Source organism: Triticum aestivum, chromosome 1B (genome assembly GCF_018294505.1).
Source record: "Triticum aestivum cultivar Chinese Spring chromosome 1B, IWGSC CS RefSeq v2.1, whole genome shotgun sequence".
NCBI lineage: Eukaryota > Viridiplantae > Streptophyta > Magnoliopsida > Poales > Poaceae > Triticum > Triticum aestivum.
Window position 1 is genome coordinate 76,082,273 of NC_057795.1, and position 14,643 is coordinate 76,096,915.

General features: G+C 47.5%; 1 protein-coding gene across 3 annotated transcripts; it reads left to right on the forward strand.

Moving 5' to 3' along the window:
* Positions 1-2,549: 2,549 nt before the first annotated feature.
* Positions 2,550-7,220, forward strand: LOC123108271 (protein Rf1, mitochondrial). Of its 3 annotated transcripts, XM_044530103.1 has the most exons (4): positions 2,556-5,626; positions 5,978-6,075; positions 6,651-6,786; positions 6,922-7,220. In XM_044530103.1, the coding sequence occupies exon 1, from the start codon at positions 2,777-2,779 to the stop codon at positions 5,219-5,221; it is 2,445 nt and encodes an 814-aa protein (XP_044386038.1). In that variant the 5' UTR covers positions 2,556-2,776; the 3' UTR covers positions 5,222-5,626; positions 5,978-6,075; positions 6,651-6,786; positions 6,922-7,220. The 3 variants fall into 3 exon arrangements, with proteins under 3 accessions (XP_044386030.1, XP_044386038.1, XP_044386045.1); XM_044530095.1 differs by having other exon boundaries at positions 2,550-5,626; positions 6,651-7,220; XM_044530110.1 differs by having other exon boundaries at positions 6,656-7,220.
* Positions 7,221-14,643: the final 7,423 nt, after the last annotated feature.

Sequence of the window (14,643 nt, forward strand, 5' to 3'; positions counted from 1 at the left end):
ATGTCTACAAGCTGGTAGAGACGCTGCCGCTTTCGCTAGATCGTGAGCTCCAAAATTTGCATCTCTCCCTTCGTGGATCACCTCAGCCCTCTCAAAAAGCCGCTGCCTAGCTTGGATGTCTCTGATGATCATGGCAGACTGTCCCGGATAGTTTTCCTTCAAATGATGAAAGACCGCCATGAAATCAGTAGCCACCTCGTACGGTCGTACCCCCTTGGAGATATGTCTGATGATGGGGAAAAAAAACTCGTAGCAAGCATGTGCTTCGAGTACCTCTGGATCGACAAGATCTTCCGAAGCACCCAGGTATTTACCAGTCTCATCTTGCAAGACTTGTGCCTCTCATTGTGACGTGAAATTGCTGCATCAACATTAATCTTAGCTGATCCCTTCGGTGCTTTCAACCATCTTGCTACCACTCGTCCGCGGACATGGACCGTCCATCCAATGATGTGCCCTAAACGTCCGCGCGCATTTCAAACGTAAATTTAACAAAATGGAGAGTTTCAAACATTTATCCATCATGTTGGATTTCGGATAGAGGCGTTCGGCCCCCAGTGGCTTGAAATAGCGTCGCCTGGGGGCACGTCGACGGAAAAATTGGCGTGGGAGCGGTCGGGTTCCGAGCCCCCCCCCCCCCCCAAGGTCGCCCCCAAGGCGTTGATTTCGGCGCAAATTGGCCCACTTTCGGCCCACTTAGGCGAAAAATTGGCCACTTTCGACGCAAATTGGATCAATTTCGGGCCATATTCGGCGTGCTTCAGCACAAATTGAACTGAAGCTAATTTTTATCACATAGTTCATCACAGAAAAAAATACAAATCAAATAGTTGAACAAATCATATAATTCAACAAATAAAAACTCACATTTCATCACACGTCGAGCTAGGCGTTGCCCTTGAGCCTCCATAGGTGCTCCACCAAATCATGTTGCAGTTGTTGATGTACCTGTGGGTCTCGGATCTCCTAACACATATTGAAGAAGGCAATCCAGGTTGTCGGTAGCTGGTGATCAACTTGGGCAAGAGGACTCTGCCTGTAATATGGTTCAGTGTCAAAACGTTGGCTCTTCCTGCTCGCTTTCAATGATCATGTTGTGCAACAAGTCGTGACCTCCCACATTTGATCTTTCGACCAGGTTTGAGCGGGGGACTGGACAACAACAAAACGAGATTGGAGCACACCAAATGCCCGCTCGACATCCTTCCTGCAAGCCTCCTGACACTTGGCAAAGTAGGAGTTCTTGCCTCCTGACACATGGTTTGAGATAGTCTTCACAAATGTGGACCATCTCGGATAGATGCCATCTAAGTAGTATCCCTTGTTGTAGTGGCGCCCATTGACCTCGAAGTTCACCGAAGGAGCATGCCTTCAACAAGCTTGGCAAAGACATTCGAGCACTGCAGTGCGTTGATGTCATTGTGAGTTCCTGGCGTACCAAAGGAGTGCCAAATTCAGAGGTCCTGTGTGACCACTGCCTCAAGTACCACACTGCAACCACCTTTGTACATCTCCTACCAAGCAAATGGACAGTTTTTCCATTTCCAATGCATGCAGTCGATGCTTCCAAGCATCACAGAAAATTCTCTTGCTGCATTCTGTGCTAGGATCCAAGCAGTGTCTTCAACATTGGGTGATCGCAAGTATTGAGGTCCAAACACTGCCACCACTACCCTGTAGAACTTTTACAAACACTCAATGGTCGTGGACTCGGCCATGCGTCCATAGTCTTCCAGTGAATCACCAGGAGCTCTGTATGTAAGCATCCTCATAGCTGTCGTGCACTTCTGGAGTGAGGTGAATCCAAGTATGCCAGTGCAATCCTTCTTGCACTTGAAGTCGCTGTTGAACTCACGGATGAAATTCACAATCCCGAGGATGAGCTTTCGACTCATCTGATAACGGCGCCGAAATACTTTCTCGTCATGCAGTGGAGCGTCGGTGAAGTAGTCGGCGTACAACAAGCAATAGCCTTCCAGGCGATGCCTCTGCTTTGCCTTCAGCTGGCCCGACGCCGAGCCACCACGTTGCGTTGCTCGCGAACAGGCCGGCCAGAGCGGTGAGAACCATGAGATGCTCTTCGTCCTGGATGTCGGCATCGGCTTCCTCCTCCAGCAGCGTCACGAACGCCTGCTTGTCGTCTGAGTCCATCGCCAAGCAGATAAATCGCCAAACACCTGGCCGGAGCGCCGGAAAGCTCATCCAGGAGCAGGTGGAGGCTACCGCGGCGCACAATCCTCTCTTTTCCGGCAGGGGAATGGCCTTTCTAGTGGCGGTGGGTAGGTAGGCGACGCCGGGATCAGCACGTCGCCGGAAGGCAAGCGCGCGCGGGGTGGGGGGGGGGGGATCTGGACGTGCAAGATGCTTTTTCGCCTGACAGTGATGACCCATGAGCAGTTTAGTGCGCTGGGTTCGGTCTGACATTGCCGGGCCAAAATACGGGCCGAGCCGGCGGATTTCAGTGTCCTGGGGACACGACTAGGTTTTTTCGGCGCTGGGGATGCGAGTGGACTTGCTCTAGCACCCAATGCCTCGTACGGCGGAACGCTGCATGATCCCATTCCATAGCGCAGACCTGAATTGAACACGCTCCGGCGACTGTAACGGCTCCCCTCGCGCGCCGCCCCGACGGCTCACGCGCCGAGCATCCCGCCTCCGCCGCCGCTCATCATCCTCCTCCTCCTCTACCTAGCCGACGTCCGGCTTCCGCCTCCGCAACTCCTCCTCCTCTCCCTATCTGACATCCCTCATCGGCTGTTCCTCTTCCATCTCGCCAATGTCGCGCATCCGCCTCCGCCGCCGCCGCCGCCACCGCCTCCCCTCTTCCACCTCGCGACCCTCACCCTCGTGGTCTCCCCACGCCGCCTGTGCGGCGGCCACGGAGCGCGTCCGCGCCGGAACGCTCAGCCCGCAAGACGCACACCACCTGTTCGACGAATTGTTAAGGCAGGCCACCCCGGTCCCTGAGCGCTCCCTGAACGGATTCCTCGCCGCCCTCAGCCGTGCTACGCCCTCCAAAGCCTGCAGAGACGGCCCCGCCCTCGTCCTCTCCCTCTTCAACCGTGTCTGCCGAGAAGAAGCCGGCGGCATGCGGGTGGCGCCGCCCACCATCTTCACCTACGGCGTCCTCATGAACTGCTGCTGCCGCACCCGTCGTCCGGAACTTGGGCTCGCCTTCTTCGGCCGCCTCCTAAGGACGGGCCTGAAGGCAGACAAGACCATCGCCAACACTGTCCTCAAGTGCCTGTGCTGCGCTAAACGGACAGACGATGCTGTGAAAGTGCTGCGTCGTAGGATGAGCGAGCTGGGGTGTGTGCCTGATGCCTTCTCATACGCCATTGTCCTGAAGGGCTTATGTGATGATAACAGGAGCCAGCAGGCGCTCGACCTGCTCCGGATGATGGCGAAAGAAGGTGTGTGCTCCCCTGACGTGGTCACATATAACACGGTCATCCACGGCTTCTTTAAGGAAGGAAAAATAGGCAAGGCCTGCAATCTATTCCATGAAATGACGAAGCAAGGGTTTGTGCCTAATGTGGTGACATATAACTCGGTTATCAGTGCATTGTGCAAGGCCCGAGCAATGGACAATGCAGAGTTGTTCCTTCGGGAGATGGTTGATAACGGCGTTCAACCGAATAAAGTGACATATACTAGCATGATCCATGGATATTCCACTTTGGGCCAGTGGAAAGAGGCGACTAAACTGTTCAGAGAAATGACAAGCAGTGGTCTTATACCAGATATTGTCACTTGGAATTCGTTCATTGACTCCCTTTGCAAGCATGGAAGAAGCAAAGAAGCTGCAGAAAATTTTCATTCCATGTCTGCAAAGGGCCACAAGCCTGATATCATCTCCTACGCCACTCTTCTTCATGGGTATGCCAATGAAGGAAGCTTTCCTGATATGATGAGTTTCTTTAAGTCAATGGAAGGCGACGGTATTGTAGCCAACTGCCAAGTTTTCAACATATTAATTGATGCATATGCTAAACGAGGAATGATGGACGAAGCTATGCTCATATTTACTGAAATGCCAGGACAAGGAGTCAATCCAAATGTAGTCACCTATTCAACTGTGATAGCTTCACTTTGCAGAATGGGTAGGCTGGCTGATGCAATGAATAAGTTCAGTGAGATGATTGGTACGGGAGTACAACCGAACACAGTTGTTTATCACTCCCTAGTTCAGGGCTTATGTACACATGGTGATTTGGTGAAAGCGAAGGAGTTGATTTCTGAAATGATGAATAAAGGTATTCCTCGTCCAAACATTGCATTCTTCAGTTCAATAGTACACAGTCTATGCAAAGAAGGAAGGGTTATGGATGCACACCATATCTTTGACTTGGTTAAAGACATAGGGGAGAGATCTGACATCATTATGTTTAATACGCTGATTGATGGATATTGCCTAATTGGTGAGATGGGCAAAGCAGTCAGTGTACTAGATGTCATGATATCAGCCGGCATTGAGCCTGATATCTTTACATATAATACACTTGTCAATGGTTATTTTAAGAGTGGAAGGATTGATGATGGGTTGAATCTGTTCAGAGAAATGTCACATAAGAAAATTAAACCTTCAACTGTTACATATAACATCATACTGGATGGATTATTTCGTGCTGGGAGAACCGTTGCTGCCAAGAAAATGCTCCATGAGATGATCGGATGTGGAACAACTGTGAGCTTGTCCACATACAACATAATTCTTAGAGGACTTTGTAGAAATAATTGCACCGACGAAGCAATCGCCATGTTCCAGAAATTACGCACAATTAATGTAAAGTTCAATATCACAACACTCAATACCATGATTAATTCAATGTACACTGTTCAGAGAAGAGAAGAAGCTAAAGATTTGTTTGCTGCAATATCAGACAGCGGGTTGGTGCCCAATGTCTCTACATACGGCATAATGATACGAAATCTTCTAAAAGAAGGATCAGTGAAAGAAGCTGACAATATGTTCTTATCAATGGAGAAGAGTGGTTGTGCTCCTTGCTCCCGTCTTTTAAATGATACCATTAGAACGTTATTGGAGAAGGGGGAGATAGTCAAGGCCGGAAATTATATGTCTAAAGTTGATGGCAAGAGCATCTCACTTGAAGCTTCAACTAGTTCATTGTTGTTGTCTCTGTTTTCTGGGAAAGGTAAATATCGTGAACAAATACAATTGCTCCCTGTAAAATACCAATTCTTCGGTGGAGTTAGTTGATGCACTGGAATCAGCAGATAAGTGTTCGTGTGGTTTGGAGCTCCTCCCTCTCAACGGTGTGGACAAGTGCCTCACCAAGATTGAGCTGGGTGATGGTGCCACACTGCCACCATGGTGTTCTGGTCGGTGCTTAGCTGCTGGGCGTGTATCCTATGGACATCGCTCCTAAATCCTAATCCGTACGCCACCTCCACGCATGGGCCATCTGGTGTGTGATGTGTTTGCTAATGGTAAAAGATATCAAGCTATTTGGAGTTCTCTGAACCTCAGCATATCAAGTGTGTGTTGGGCCGATGGCAATTATAGTAAAATCAATGAACTATTCTACATTATCAAGCTGTTTGGCGTTCTCTGACCCCCCCAGCACCAGGAGCTTGATGATTTTACTACCTGAACGATCTCGAGGTATTGAAACCTGTGTACATAAAGTTTGAACTTTCATTCAATCTCCTGTACATCCTCCAGTTTATGATGAATGGATATTTACTCCCAGAAAGGACAGAATGAGCATTGTGTAGTGATGTAATTTTCTTATGGTTTTGCATACATACCTTTAGTTGTAGCACTAGCTAATTAAAAAAAATGTAAGTATGTCCACAGTTTATTCTTGTTATCATTCTATTTTTTTTCCAGGAAGCTTTCCTCACTTGTAGTAGCATTAAAAAACTAGAAGTTCCAGCAACATTATGCATTGACATTTAATTAGATAAAATATGTTTTTCATCTTGCTAACTGAACCTGCACATTTTTCTCCAGATGAAGTTTCTGTGAAGAGAAAGTGGATTGGTATCTTGTCATCCAGTGGATTGGTTAGTGAAATTGGCACTTCTGGTCATCTAACGTTGCTCCAACATGTACGTTCTATAAATATATCTTTTCAGACTTCCTCATAGAACATATTCTTGCCTTAGTTGTCAGTCTCCTAATTAACAGTGCTTGCATTTCTGGACATGTATGGCAATTGACCCTTCCCCGGACCCTGCGCAAGCGGGAGCTACATGCACCGGGCTGCCCTTTATGGCCATTGACCGCTCAATGCTCTGTCTCTTTCTAAACTACAATCACAAATTACCATATGAACTCAAACTACATGCTAGTAAAAAGTTAAAACTATCTTTGTATTTTATTGTTAAACAGTATTTGTCTGACTTTTTCGAACATGGTACACATGTCAAACCTCGAGTTGAGTTCTTTTTTGTTTTTGAGCTTGAAGTAGTACTAAACATCTGAATCCAAAAGTTCATTGTGCAAAACAGGGGAATTTATTCTATCATACTTAAACCTTTGTTTCGAAGAGCTTCGTGTTACTTTGCATTTCGAGGGATCAATCTCACCTCAATCTCCCAGGATCAATACCTGATTTTTCGCCATCACTTATATTTATGTATGTGTCCTTCCTGATCTGACTCCGTGTTTCAAAACTGTGCAGCACAGATTCACCCACAATACAGCAGTGTATCAATCATGTTTTGGGGAGAATTCGTCATGCTGATATGGTGCCCTAACCAAAGCCAGGCTGTCAGTATACACCTCATGAATGAGTTGCACCTGATAATATGTTTAAGGTCTTAAAAGTTTGTACTCCCTCCGTCCGAAAATACTTGTCATCAAAATGGATAAAAGGAGATGTATCTAGACGTATTTTAGTTCTAGATACATCCCTTTTTATCTATTTCGGTGACAAGTATTTTGGGACGGAGGGAGTATTATATTACGCAATCTCATTTTTTGTTTAGGAAATAATTGCCAAATTCAGCCCTAGTAACCTACTGCAAGATTTTTATGTTTACTGAGTTAATATGTTCTTCAGAAATATTCTTATTAGGTTATCAAATTGTTCCCTCATGTGATGAGGATAGTGTTTGGTACGAACAAGTATTTGCTTGTCATTGAACTGGAGGATTTAGTTATTATTTTTGTATAATTTAGCTATTGTACTATATAAACTTTACTCGGCCCTTACCCGTCAAAAAAAACTTTACTTGACCCTTCTTTTTCAGACTGACAAATCACGGTGGCTTAATCCAGTATATCCATTTGCTAGCATCTGTGTTTGAGAACCCTGCAGAGAGAATGCCATCCTAATCCTATCCTTGCCTTTTTCCCCTTTTAACTTTATTTCCCAGTAACTATTGGTTAATGCAGCATTGATCAATTATAAAAGTGAGGGTCATCTCCATACATATTTTCAGGGAGGACAAGCCTCTTTGCCGACCACTTGCAGAAATGCAAAAAAGTCTACGTCATGGTTTTATGCTTTGCTCCACAAGTCAGTATTAAGAACAACAAATTACCAAGGGATGTCTATGAGAACGGACGATGCCATCTAGGCGATTCAGGACCCTTCGATCGCTCTGAAGTTGAAAGCTTCTGACTCGGGTTTACCCCGACAAGTGGAATATGCTAAAAAAGTGAAAATGAAAACATCACTAAGCTAACACGAGCTATTTTCATTTTATTTTATTTTTGCAGAAAAACACGAGCTATTTTGGGGGACGCCGACACATTGCTAAAACTTGTACGATGGGGATCGGGGAGGACTAGCCTCAAAAGTACTAGAAAAGTCAAAACAGATGGTACTATATCTAAGAAAAGAAAAAGTAGCTCCACAACTCGCCCAAAGAAGAAAAAAGACCCGTTGCTAATGATTTTGGAAATCCATGGTGGCATTATTTTCCCTTTTTAGGAATTTTTGCATTACCATTAAACAAATGTCAAACTACATGAACCCATGAAAACCACGAGACAATGAGAGAGACACATATCGATGAACATTTGCAGGAAAACTCCTCACAAAAAGAAAACTACATTGAAGTCCTTTGAGATTTCTGCAACCGTCATCCTCACTACTTGCCGACGGGGACAAAGAAGCACTCACGAGGGCTTTGTGATATGAAGAAGGGGCCCACTACAAGGCCATTGTTGCTGTTGTGCGTCGACTAGCTATCATCCCCGCGCTCTTTGAAACCTAGATCCACCGCATGTTGCCAATGTCGTCGACACTGAATGATGGAACTGCCACTCTCGAGCCTCTAATCTTGTTCTTGGACCTTCACCTTTTCCCAAACACGATGCCACACACACAAAAAAAAAACTAGATCCATCGCACCATGGGAATGCCGAAACAAGGCTCCAACAGATCCCTCGAGTTTACCACCGGGGGCACCGCTGAGATGGGTTTGGGATCGGGGGAGATTATTCTAAACGTCGGCGTGGAACACACTAGTCATAACCTTAACTATAGCCGAGTCAGAGAGGTGGGTTCCCTCACCCTTCCATTGCTGGAGGAGTTAGTCATCTTTTTTTTTTTTAGGAAGAGAGGGAGCAAAACGGTTGTTATCGTTCACTTACACCAAACTACTTTCAGCATTATGTGAGATTTGACTCGCCTAGGTCGATGCACTTATTCTGGTGCATTAGTGACGCTTCCATCGTTGTCAATGAAAATTTCGTGTATCCCGGGATTGATTACAAGCGCAACACAGGCTCCACCAAGAGGACCCAATGTCGCCTTGCTTTGTTCATCTTTGGTCGACAACGTGCTCCAACGTTAATCACCAATGATGACCACACTTGGTCACACACGAAACCCCCTGGCCGATCTTCTCCCTTGTCGTGTAATCCAATTGCTATGACACCGATTCCATCTCGCTCCTGTGTAGCCAATGAGCCACATCTCCACCGTGTTGTGGTTCGGATTTTAAATTCAACGGAAACACGAGGGAATGAGAAGAACAAGGGGAAAGCCCAATTCATTATAGCTACTTACATAATATACGATGTAGTACACAGTAAAATGGACAATTAAATGGTAGCTCCTGCCCCCTCTTGGGTGCATCCACCATGGACTCGAATAAACACACGATTATCATCGAGAGTTGCGGATTGTCGTCGATGAGCTTTGCCCCCAAGGAGGCATCATCGCACTCGGCCTTGAGTTGTGCCTTGGCCTTATCGAAAAAGGCTTTCGCCCCGCTTTATAAATAAAGCAAACCGCCAGAAAGCACACATACAAGGACTTGTCCAAACACACACACCCAAGTCTCACAAAAAAGTACAGAGGTTATGCTGAGGGTACAGCTCAACAAGCCCAAACAAAATAAAAGAAAAGCGCCGGAGAGCAAAACAAGTGCCTAGTCAGGTTTCGGCGGTGGCGGCGGCGACAGACAGACGGCCATCGAGCGGAGGTCGGCGATGAAGGCGGAGATGGCGTCGTGGTCCTGAGGGCGGCTAAGCGGCCGCCAAAGCTGCAAGAAACCAGACAGTTTAAAGATAGCGTCAGTAACTCGTCGAAGAGGAGTGCGCTGATCAGAAGCTTATTGCGGATCGTCCAGAGGGTCCAAGCAATGACCCCAATCTCAAGCCACCTAATGTGGCAAGACGGCAAGTGGGAGTTCTGGAGTTCGGCAAATAGGTCAGGGAAGTTGGTGTGGCACCAATTTCCACCTACCACTTCGCGAAAGTAGCTCCAAACGAATTGAGCGGACACGTAGGGGAAGAAGATGTGATTCGAGTCTTCGGGGATACCGCACAGCGGGTAGAGGCCAGTGCCCGGGCCATTTCGCTTGTGAACCTCGACCCCAGACGGGATCCGACCGCGAATCCATTGCCACATGAAGATCCGAATCTTCAGAGGCAAGCGGATGGACCACACCGTCGTAAGGGGGGGGAGGGGCGGAGGAGGGGGCGGTGGCCTGGTAGAGAGACTTGGTGGAGAATTGGCCAGATGGCTCAAGGCGCCATCGCACCTGGTCTGGTCCACCGTCCACCATCGGCTCGTGGAGAGCGACTCAATCCCGTAACTCACGCCACGCGGCGGACTCCGGGGGCCCAAATGGCCTCCGGAAAAGCGAGGCGCCCTAAGTCAATAAGGGCCCTCTCAACTGAGGTAAAAGGATCGACAGTGATGGAGAAGAGGCCGGGGAAGTGCGCAGCGAAGGGAGCGTCTCCGGCCCACCGATCAAACCAGAACAAAGTCGCCGCCCCGGATCCCACCGAGATGGAGGTCCCGATGCGGAGAACGGGTGGAAGTTGGACAACCGACTGCCAGAACTGGGAGCCGCCAGATCTTTGACAGAAGGCGAGGGGCTGTCCACGCAGGTACTTGTTCCGAATGATGTCGAGCCAGAGGCCACCGTGACCTTGCGAGATGCGCCAGAGCCATCGGGATAGGAGGGCGATATTCATGCGCTTAGAGCACATAATACTGAGGCCTCCTTATTCCATGGGCTTGCAAATGTCAGGCCAACTGACCATATGGTATTTCTACTTATTGTTGTCGCCAGCCCAATAGAAATGAGACTGGATGATGCGGAGCATCCTATGGACATCACCATGTCAAGAGTCCGTTCGGCGAGTTACACGTGCGACATCTACTTCACATACACAAAGGCGAATCGTCTCCTTTACACGTGCTCACTTGACACCTTCGAGGATGGTATACTACTTGACTCTCCACTCGTGTGCATGCATAGGTATTGTCGGAACACTATGGATGACGAAGAGGAGTGCAAGCGCCAAGGAACAACTACACCATCCGCGAGGGAAGCCTGGAAGCAACGACGGAAGAAGTCAGAGACAGCTCCCAGGACCCGAACATCCGGCCCTGGCTCGGACATCCGGCCCCTGGAGATGTCCACTACAGCAGAGCCCAACAGCCGAAGTGCTACAGGCCCCGGACATCCGGCGCCTCGCCAAAGCCCGGACATCCAGCGCCTCCCCTGGAAATCCGGCATCGATGATAGAACGCACCAGAAGTTTGCCCATCTTTGGGCCGGACATCCGACCAGTGCCCTGGACATCCGACGACTCGCGAAGCCCCGGACATCCGGCCCCCAGCCCGGACATCCGGCGCCTGCCTGCGCGCAGCCACGGGCCAGAGGCCCATGTATCCCCTTCCTCACTTACCCCTTTGCGGCTTGGACTATAAATACTCCTTTCCCTTCCTCTAGTTAGGGTTAGCAAAGTGATAGCTCATTTGATAGAGAGCTTTGCTCCTTGTACCACTCTACTCTACTCTTGAGAGAGAGAGACTACCACTCCCATGGAGTTCAAGACCTCCATGTGAGAAGATCCTGCGGGATATGTCCAAGACCCCGCAAGGGAAGATCCTTCTAGGAAATCATCAAGACCTCAACTCCTCCAAGGATTGGGATGAACGCTACCTTGTATCTTTCCCTTTGTTGTTCATGTACCTTGTGGATCTTGTGCGTTTGATTGTCTAGTGGATGTGTGATTGGACTTGTTCTTGAGTGTTTCCCCTTGTGATTTCTCTTTGTTCTTCCCCGTGTTCTTCGTGTTCTTCGCGGGATCCGCTCCTTTCGTGAAAGATCGGCCGTATAGGGTTCCATCCAACATCATCTTGGATCAGAGCAAGGTTGATCACGAATTTGGAGCCCCTTCCCTCTTCATTTTCTAGTTTGATTTTGTTCTGTTCTTCCCGAATTTTGAAAATCCCCACCAAAAATAGCCCCAATTTTTTTGTGATTTGTTGGTTTGATGATGTTTTGTTGATTTTGATCCATGGATTTGCTTGGTTTCCAGTGGATCTAGCATATCCCCAAGTTTCCCCACCTATCATCCACGAAATCTCATCAATTTTGCCCTTGGAATCATCAATTTCCGCCCCCAATTCAAAAATTTCCGCCCCAAACGAGATCTGGAATCGTCGGGCCGGACAACCGGGCCTCAGGCCAGACACCCGGGCCCTAAGCCGGACATCTGGCTCCTGGAGCGCAAAATCACGCAAGTTTATGGACATCAGGTCCTAGATATCCGGCCCCGACCCCGGATGTCCGACCCCTGGCATTTCAGCCTTCCCCGTTTCACCGTTTTGTGCATAACTAATTCATCCAGAGTCCGATTTTGACGTTCTTTAGCTCGTTTAAAAGCTATCGACATCCCCTATCCCACAAAAATACTACCGTCTCCATTTGACACCATCAAATTTTTGGCACTTTGGCATCTTTGCCTAGGGCTTCCACCATAACTTCCGCATTGCCACCACCGACTTCTGCAACCTAACCCATTTTGTTCCCCATTCCATTTGAGGTTGATTGAGTTGTGATTCGAGTCTCCTAAGGTGTTTTGGCTACTTAGGGACGGTTGTTTCTTCATCAACCACCACCATAACTTTCGCATAGGCTTGCCCACCATACACTTCCGCCACCCCAACTTAACCCAATTTTATTTGTGTTGTGAGTTGTGTCTCCTAAGGTGTTTCGGCTACTTAGGGACCTTGCTTTCAACTCCGACACCATGTATAGTTCACCACCACCTTACCCTCCACTTCCGCATTGTGTACTCCAAAACCCATCATTGCATTTCCGCAATCCCATTGAGCTTCCGCAAAAACCACCACAACTTTCCCAATACCACCATTTGACTTTTGTCCTTGAGATTTTAAGTTGTGGTTTTTCCGTTTCCTAAGGTGTTTCGGCTAATTAGGAATGGTTCAACATCGAGAACACCGCCATTCATCATTGCCACGAGGTCATCATTGTAAAAAGGACGGTAACCTCGATGACACCATTGTACATTATCCCTTGCCATTGCATTGATAACCCCTAGCCCATTTTGCATCACTTGCTATCGAGACTAGCCTTTGAGTATTGCCGGCAACGTTACTTGTGCACATTAGTGATCTACACCTTCCATTGCATACATACCATATCATATTGGTATCATATCATCCCTTGTGACACAAGATTGTTCCCGCATATACACAATTGCTATCTTGGTTTGTGCAACGTGGCCATATCAAAAAAAAAGAATAAGCTTTTAAGCAAAAAAAAAGAGTGAACAAAGAGCTTGTAAGCAAGTGCCATAACATCATACCACATTGCATAAGATTGTCATATCCAATCATCTTGGATCATCTTGAGAGAAACACCGGGAACCATACATACATCACATACTTGGGATAGAAGTTGATATATCTTTGCATCTTATAGGTTGTGCACAAGTGTCGTGTCCGCCCATTGAGCAATCGTGCTAGCATCTCTCTTGAGTTGTGCAACACGAGCGTTTTCCATGGATTCCACATTTTATGCTCATTCCTTGGTTGCACGGCCCCATTTATCTATTCGTATGTGCGTTTTCGTGTACCATTCATTGCTATTGGTCTACTTGTTTCACTTGCGAATTTGTGAATCTCTTTCAACATTATTGACTCTTGCTAACATTTTGCATCAAATTTTTGTGCCACTATCCTCACCGAGCTACTCCATAAGCTTTACTTGATAGGTGTGAGTGAACAAGTCCGGTACCAATTCCACTATTCTTTCATTTCACATTGAATGAAACGGGATACATTCTAAACTTTGGGAAAAGGTAACTTGGTATTGTTTATCTCATTTCCTACTCACCTCTTCTTGAGTCTTGTGATGGATAGGCAAGGCATTTCACCTTCAGTCTACAACAACAACGACGAGTTCGATGCCACGAAAAACTCCACCAACGCCAAGATGCAAGCTAAAATGGAGGAGATCAAAGCCCTCATCAAGTCCTACAAGCGATCTTCCTCATCTTCAAGAAGACGCTCAAGAGCACACGCCTCCGAGCTACCATCTCCGGCAAGATCACATTGGCATCGACACCATCACCAACAAGAACGTGAAGGTCAAGAGCTCAACACCAACATATGCTCAACGACTTCCCATCTCCCTCGGCATCTTCACCAAGAGACTTCAAGGCATCTTCGCCTTCGAATATAGGACATCTTCGCCAACAAGCACCTCAAGACTATGCTCAAGAGAAGCTCCCCAAGCTCAAGTCCACGACTTCCACGAGCTACTACGACCTCGACACTGACCACAAGATTCCTTTCTATGGGACTCAAGAACCCGAGGAGTATCTCGAGTGGGAGCACCTAATGGACGACTACCTCAAGCTACATCAAGTTCGTCCCGAAGATCAAGTGAAGTGTGCCACAAGGAACTTCCACGACTACACGTACACATGGTGGCTTCACACACATTCGGAGAGCTATGACATGAGTTGGCCCAAGACGAAGAGAGCTATGCGGCGAGAGTTCGTGCCTCCAACCTACACGGAACAACTTCTACGCCAATTGGAGAACACCATCCAAGGATCCAAGTCCCTCGACGAGTACTTCAAGGAGATGAAGAAAGCCTTGCGACGAGCCAGCATGGACGACCCCATTTCAATGAAGTTACACTTCATGATGGGATTACAGAACGACACACTACAAAAAAAAGACACATCCGTGACATTTTGGGCCGAACGAATTTTTTTTCTGTCATACTTATGACACTTCTATGACAATAATTGTGACAAAACCCGGTATCATCATAGATGTGGTGGGGTCCTACTTCTATGACAAAAAATCATGACAAAAAATGGGCTTTTCATCCTGGGCAGGCCAGAGACGCAGCTGCATGACATTCTTTGGGTCGTCCATG